At 33.3% G+C, this 7920-nt stretch overlaps 1 protein-coding gene across 1 annotated transcript; it reads right to left on the bottom strand.

Moving 5' to 3' along the window:
* Nucleotides 1-3373: 3373 nt before the first annotated feature.
* Nucleotides 3374-5646, bottom strand: LOC132755673 (uncharacterized). The gene is made up of 2 exons (XM_060746566.1): nt 4858-5646; nt 3374-4115 (listed from the first exon to the last, which is right to left on the bottom strand). The coding sequence occupies exons 1-2, from the start codon at nt 5644-5646 to the stop codon at nt 3399-3401; spliced, it is 1506 nt and encodes a 501-aa protein (XP_060602549.1). The 3' UTR covers nt 3374-3398.
* Between the last annotated feature and the right edge of the window lie 2274 nt (nt 5647-7920).

Raw genomic sequence — 7920 nt, 5'->3', positions numbered from 1 at the left:
AGAAATATACGTCTGATTTTTCGTAATTTGCTTTTCTTATAAAGGAACCTGTTTGTCATGCTTTTTACGTGCAAATGCAATAGCATTTTACAGTTATGTTTTAATGATGACATAACCGTTATTTAAATCAGCTTTTTATACATTGTGCCTTGTGTCAAGCATAATTAAAGAACAGGCATGCAAAAATGGCTCACGCCTCGTTATTGCATGTTTTCTACTCCTTAAATATATTCTTGCGTGCGCAGATTTTATGCAAGAATAGCTGGCGTGGCATAGTTCACATGACAAAGTGCTCCATAGCATTACAGTGTCCGAACAGTCACGTCTTTCCGTCTGTCTTACAGGACACAGTAATGCTATAAGACCCGGAGTCTTGTCTACTATTTCTTATCTTAAACATTTAAAGATTGGGTTCTAAAGGGAAATATAGAATAAAATAATCCCTAAATTTATTGACCATGTTAGAATAGTATTACGCAATTAAATGCAATGTTATGCAACTCGTCATATAAATACTGTATGTGACCTACACTCATTCTATATTTGATACTTTTACTCCTAACTATTTTTTGTAATGTTGATATCCAATAGGCCAATAGGAGGCCAATTGGAATAATTTCAAGGGTACCACGTGACTAAAAATTTTGTACTGTTATATAGGTACTTTTCACAATGAAAATCTAAAAAATAAAAAACCTATAGAAACAATGTCCCAATTAAGTAATTGTTCGACGTAATAAAATAAATGACACATAGGATTGTGAGTAACAGCAAAAATATCACCCCGTAAAATAATGTTACCCGAGGAGTTACAGTATTTTCCTCGGGATGATATAAATCTTGCACTGTTAGTCACAAACAGACATTTTATTAATATATATGAGCCGCGTCTTGACAAAACCAACATAGTGCGTTTGCGACGAGCATGGGTCCAGACCAGCCTGCGCGTCCGCACAGTCTGATCTGGATCCATGCCGTTCGCTATCAGTTTCTCTACTTGTAATAATGTTGGTAAGCGAACAGCATGGATCCTGATCAGACTGCGCGGATGCGCAGGCTGGTCTGGATCCATGCTGGTCGCAAACGCACTATGTTGGTTTTGTCGTGAGGCGGCTCATATGTACTTTCTAACTCTTGAACATTTAAATCATCTAACATCTGAGTGGGCGAAGAACATATTGGTGTTGTTTTTTTTACTCTGCTCATATGACTTTTCTATCCATGTTAACTTGAATATACCAAGAAAAAAATTCAGTTGAATATCTTATTAATGTTTATGTAGAAAAAGAGCTCAAATAAATTCACTTTATAGAACGTAATTCGATATTCTAACCTAATATTTCCACCACAGTCTAACAATAAAAAAGTCGTTAAATAAGATAACTTTGCTGCTTGTGTGTATTTTTTTCTAAAAATCACAATTGCCTATCTAATTTGTCAGATGATATTAAACAAAGTCAACGCAACTTTCTGTATTTCGAGAGCATTATTCTAGCGACAAAAGTGTCTTTCTTTCAACCAAAGGGTTCGTAGGTTCGAATCTAAGTCAGATCACAACTAAATGTACCTTCCTGTTATAACATCATTTTCGGTTAGTTACAGGCATTGTCTAAGAAGAGATGAATTACAACATATCGATTCACAATAAAGCTAAAATAAAGAAGTTTAAATTAAGTTTTAATTCAATATGTTATAAACCTCTACCATGCTAACTTGTTCTCAATGGACGTATTCAGTTTTAAAGATGAACAAAAAAAAAATAAAGTAAATAATCTCAAAATGAGAGACCATTTTCTTTTGTGTGAAGCTTTTAAAAGAATCTTTATTATTTTCTTATACTTGTAATTCGCAAAGATTTGCGGAACAACTTCCGATTCGTGATGACGTTAATTTGAATCCGTTAGTTTGAATTATATAACATTTAAAGCAAAGACCTGCATTGTATTGTATCAGCCCTAGTTGTAGTACTGACTGAATAGCAGACAGTGCGGATCGTGATCAGTTGGCACGGTTTCCAATGGTCACATTAGTAGAATCATTTGTTGCAAACAGGCTCTCGGATTATATATATTCACGTAACAAGTATTTTTTCTGTTGCTCAATTTTATATGGATGTTACATATGTTATATGGGTACACCATTATGTTATATGGATATCCCATATTTATATGTACCACTGCGTTATTTCCAAATGAAGAACTTTAAGAATACAGAGATTTGAATATTATTTAGCCGCTAATGTTTTGTAATTTAAGTAAAACAAAGGGTTTTTATAATAGCAGTAATTCGAGTTGTCAATGGAAAGTATTTATTTTTCTAATCTTTGCATAGAAACAAAAATATTTGGATGTGCACGGACCGGGAGTGGCACCGAAGGTCTTACTGCATCAGTAATAAAGCAGAAAAACGCATTACGATACCGACTGTGTTAGTGAAACGTAAAGACAAACTGTTCCGTCACCGCAACAGCCACCCCCCCCCCCGCCCCCACCCACAAAAACTTACAAGCAGGCCGATTCTTTATGGGCGTGATGCGTATCATTTCTTGAGCGGTAGTTACTATATTGTGTACACTGAATATATCTATTTTTTATATAGATATATGTTTGAAACTATAAGAAATTGAAATATCATGTATTATGATCATTAATATATGTAGTTTAAAGTTTTAGATCTTTATTATGTTATTATAGCAGTTTTTATTCTTGCATTATCCAGTGCTTGACGGCCGGCAGATAACAAAACTTGTATAATTTTACAGTAAGCTCTAGTCTGTATCATGTTGTTGAAATAAAGAAGTAAAGCATTCATGAAGTTTACCTTTCTTTCTTTATTATTTTTTTCTGTATTCTTCTTTTTGCCCTAGATCTACTAGATCTATCAATAAGCCTTAACATAACAGATATGTAACAAAATTGATAACAATAAGTCATTTATTGTATCATAACAATACAATATTATAATATCTCATAACAAAACATAAAAATACAAAAAGCGGAACATGTCATACAAAAGTTAACGCGTGTGTCCTACTACATCTATTGAAGGAAAAAGGGAATATAAAAGAAGAAGCTTAACAGTTAAGCAATATCTTAAAAGTGTGACAAAATGACGTCAAATTAATAGTAAATGTAAACTATAAACTTGCAGGCGTTTGTCAAATGAAATATGACACGTGTGGACATGTGACCTAATGATATCATACTATATACTATACAAACGTCATAGAAACGTAGACGATCTTTAGGAAGGAATGTCGTATTGTGATCAAATGACGCCAAATAAAACAGAAATGAGAAACAAACATGGTGCCTTTTTATCAACAAAGAACTTCATAACCTTTCACTTGCAGACTTAATTAAATGAAACAATATTACTGATATGATTCCCTTTACTTATTATTCCTCTACAATACTGTCTTCCGAGTCAGATGAATCTATTGGCTGCGGCATCTCGGCAGCATCATCAAGGTATTGAGTCCAGTCTTGTACTCCGTACCTGTCAGACTGCTGCCTAGATGTGCCTAGATACCAAATCACCGCAGCCACATGTGAACATGTTCCAACTGTCCGTGCACCAGCCTTGCACTGGCAGTACCAAGCCTTGACATGGTCTGAATCATACTGAATCCAAACAAAATAAGACTTGGACGATACATGACGACTTTGAAGCCTTACCCTCAACAAGTCTTTTGATTCTTTATACACCAAAATATCACAATCTCCATCAAGGTACTCTTGTGCATATGACTGGCAAAGTTTCATTTGGTAGGTACCAAGAGTCAAAAGACTAAGAGTAAAATCATCTATGGAGGGGAAATTGTCAATTTCTTGCACTGCTTGCCATTTTGAAATATTTCGCTTATACAGTTCATTTTCTTGAACATACGATTGTAAGTGGTTAACATTCTGGATTTTATCTCTCATTCTCTCTGCTACAAGTGTGTCATCCATCAAATCTTTGGTTGCATTTAGAGGTGAAAGGTATTTGTTACATGTGGCACAAATAATGCGGACATAATCACCAATGTACGGAACTTGATTGGTAGGCAATACATGGTCAAGATACTTCCATCTCTTTATTCGAGCATTTGATGCTTCAACTTCCCATCTGACCTAGAAAAACAAAAAAATATATATCAATTATTAAAAACACATATGTGATAAAAAACTGCAAATCAATTGAATTGGTGTATTTATTCTAAAGAAAGTTGGATATCATAAAAAGAGCCACCGCAGAGCGGGGGGCAACGCTCGACTTTTTTACTTTTTCTAATGGCAAAAAAACAGTTAAAACAAATCTAAAAAAGAAAAAAAGGGTATTCCTTTTTTTTACATGTCTGTCTAGTCACACTTGTTATTTTGTTCAAGTATGAATAGTTCCGATAAATAATCTAAGATAAAATAATTAAAGAAAATATAAGCAAAATTTAATGATCAGACTTTGACAGTTAAAGGGACTCCACTGAGGTTTAAAAGCCTAAAACATAACATTAGAATTTCTTACATAAATTAACTGGGGCGCTTTAAACAGAAATATATGCAAAGATAGTTAAGAAATATACTTTAAAATAAATCGAAAATTGTAGTTTTATGCTTTTCTTAGTCTAATTTGAGTGAAAGCGTTTAAACGCTTTTCATTTTGGGTCATTTTTTTACAATTTGAATAATTATTATGGAAAAATCAAGTGAGCGAATGATCTGAACGGTTGCACAAAGATTCGGGGTCTACACCTATATCAAATGGTACATTTATCTGGAAAAAAATATTTTCAGTCCAATCATGTCAAAAAAACTCAGTGGAGTCCCTTTAAGTTCATTTAAGAAAATAATGTGGTAAACGATAAATCATATATACCTTTGTTACTAACCGACTGTGGTTAGCGTCCATGGTTGTTAATTGTTTGGCACCCTTCGGCATGAACTTTGGCATTTGTGCTTTTATTCCCATCTCCTCCAGCACTTGCAGGGAGTCACGAAATCCACGGTCTACAACAAATATATCATTTGGCTGAGCCCAATTTTTGATTTCCTCTATGTTATTCCTTACTGCATGGTTTAAAATTCCTGAATCACTATTTTTAGAATCTACAAGATATGGTCCTAATACGGAAATAAAGTATCCAGTGGTGCTGACTATTACCATAGGTTTAACAAGTGGCCGCCCTTTATGTACACTATAAGAACGTCTTTGGAATTTGAAGTTTGTACTTTTTCTAATATATATGTATGTTCCATCTAAAACAATTATAGCTTGGCTGGCATTTTCTGCAAGTAGTGACTGTGATAGGGAACGAGTATGGCTTTTTATAATTTCTTCTCTTGATATGTGCTGGAAGCCAAGATATTTAGGAACAAGTTCAGAAACAAGCACTTTTCTGATTGTATGTACTGCTCTTCTTATGCTTGATTTAGATACATCAAAAAGTGTTGAAAGAATTTTGTTTGATAATCCAGACTTAAGTTTAAACATAAATATACCCAGTGTAGTAATGTGGCTTCTAACTGGCGTATTTCTAACATGCTCTTCAGTAATAGAGCTTAAATCTAAGAACTGGTCTTTGTTCAAACCTGTAAGATTGCACAAATCTTCATTTGAAAAATGACATTCTTTTAGACGATGAATTGAGTATACACTGTCTGACATTATTTATAACATTCACAATTGTAGTCCGGTTTAATAAAACAGACTCTAATGTTTTAACGTTATCTAAAGCATTTGCTTGAAAACCCCCTCACGACTAATATTCAGGTGAGCAGGGCAACACCTACTGTCAGCTGTTATGAGGATATTATGCTTCACAAGTGTTTCTGTTCTAAGTTTTGATGGAACAACAATTAATTTAGATCCTACTTTCTTACAAATGAAACAGTATGAATGACTTTTTGAAATTGTTTTAAGCTCAAAGAAACCGATGGTGGACTTGGCAATTGTTGAATATCATTCTTTTCTGCTGTAACAGGAACAGGACATGCTGATATGATGGGTCTTTGGTTATGCTGAGAAGGATATGCCGGTCGGCTACATTTTCCACATATGTAGTCAGATTTTGTAGTTTCAAGCATGAAGGTTTTTCTAAGATATCTTATTAGATGTGGATTCACAGGCCTCCTTTGATGTATCTTTAGTCTTTTCCCGCACAAAACGCATGGAGTTGGAGCCATCCTAGAATAGAATATAAACATTATAGGATTTAATTAAATAAATTCAGTGTCAATTGATACATCTAGTTTAATGAAAAAGAACTATATTAAAAATTTCTCCATTATCAATTAAAAAAGATAAGTTAAAAATAATTGATTGTAGATCTAGTATTTCTTTGGTTACTAGTTTACCAACACCATTTCGTTTGTAGAAATTATGAAAATATTTTTTGAATAGGAGCCTTAAAATATTAAATCTAGTATGACAACAATGAGGAATAAAAAAAAGAAAAAAAAATGTACCTCGATCGAGGTTTTGAACTCTGATCCTCTCACTCGCTACGCCACCGTTACAACCACTGCGCCATGAAGGATTTCGTTAACCTATAAGAGATAATTATAACTATATAATTATTCTACCGTGTTTAGTTGAAATTAATTCACCTGTATAATTTATTTTACAGGCGATAATGTATTTCATAGATTGTTATTTGATCACAAATATCTATTCCGGCTGTATAACATTATTTCGTGGTTTTATACCAAGTCATATTTAACGGACAAGAATTAGGCTTATCGTCTGCAAGTTCAAGCAGATCAACACTTTTAATGGCGAAAATCTAATTAAAATGGCACAGCGAAAGAAAAAGAAACATGAATTTTATAGAGAATATGTTCAACATACCTTTACATGTCTACGTATGTCAAGTAATTCAACAAATTGCCGCATATAACAATGAAAATGTGCACGTTGTTTATAACAAAGTACTGTCAGTAAGAGTAGCGCCCCTTGCGTCGTGTAGACTACACTTCTAACGCATAACAAGTTTACACGGAATTCAATTGTCAAACTTCAAAATTCATGCGAGTGAGTAATGAAAATATCATTAATGCATGTTAGTTCTAGCTACTGTCATTTGTTTTATTTCATTCAAATAAAATTTACAAATACAATAGCAATCAATGAAAGAAAAGCCTGCAAACAAAAGCTTGTAATTCGACCCGAGTCACTCGTAACTTTGACCATCGGCCAAGTATATTACATAAAAATTAAGAATGAAGGCACGATTTCGACACCTTGAAATTTCGTGTGCCAATTAGTTGATATTGAAGTAAAGTATGTGTGAAATATCTAAGTGTCGGGAAAATGCCTTCATATTTTTTCCAGTTGAAAGATATGGCGAAAATGACGAAAACACGTGAAATATTCAACATAGGTGTTTTTATTTCGTATTTTACTCCTTCCAGAAATGAATTTAAATAAAATTTTAGACCATATTTAGAATGAATAAGTATCATGCTTGCGTGTAATGTTATTAGTTTTGTTTTATTGCAATCTTTATATTTTACTAATTTGCTGGGCCAATTCACATGTTTCGTGAATAATTTAACTGTACCACGTGACTAAATATTTTATACTACTATAAGTGAAAATCTGAGAAACAATGTCCCAACTAAGAATTTGTTCGAGGTAATAAAGTAAGTATTACATTGGTTTGTGAGTAACAGCAAAAATATCAACCCCGTAAAAACACTGTTATCCGAAGTGGTACAGTACAGTACTTTCCTCGGGATGATATAAATCTTGCACTGTTACTCACAAACATATATTTTATTAATATTTATGTACTATCCATCTCTTGAACATTTAAATCATCTAACCTCTGAGTGGGATAAGAACATGTTGTTATTTTTTTGTCTCTGCTCATATGACTTTTTTTATTCCATGTGATGCGAAAAAAGGTATTTTCGGTCGTTAACTTGATTATATCAAGAA

Source organism: Ruditapes philippinarum, unplaced genomic scaffold (genome assembly GCF_026571515.1).
Source record: "Ruditapes philippinarum isolate M1 unplaced genomic scaffold, ASM2657151v2 ctg340_1_1_1_1, whole genome shotgun sequence".
In the NCBI taxonomy this organism is placed as follows: domain Eukaryota; kingdom Metazoa; phylum Mollusca; class Bivalvia; order Venerida; family Veneridae; genus Ruditapes; species Ruditapes philippinarum.
This window is presented reverse-complemented; position numbering and strand designations above follow the sequence as displayed.

Bases quoted from the DNA above. Each gene is read 5' to 3' on its own strand.
- LOC132755673 (XM_060746566.1), bottom strand. From the start codon at position 5,646: ATGTCAGACAGTGTATACTCAATTCATCGTCTAAAAGAATGTCATTTT. The intron at 4,116-4,857 runs GTATATATGATT...TTGTTTTTCTAG, and splicing joins ACAGTCGGTTAGTAACAAAG to GTCAGATGGGAAGTTGAAGC.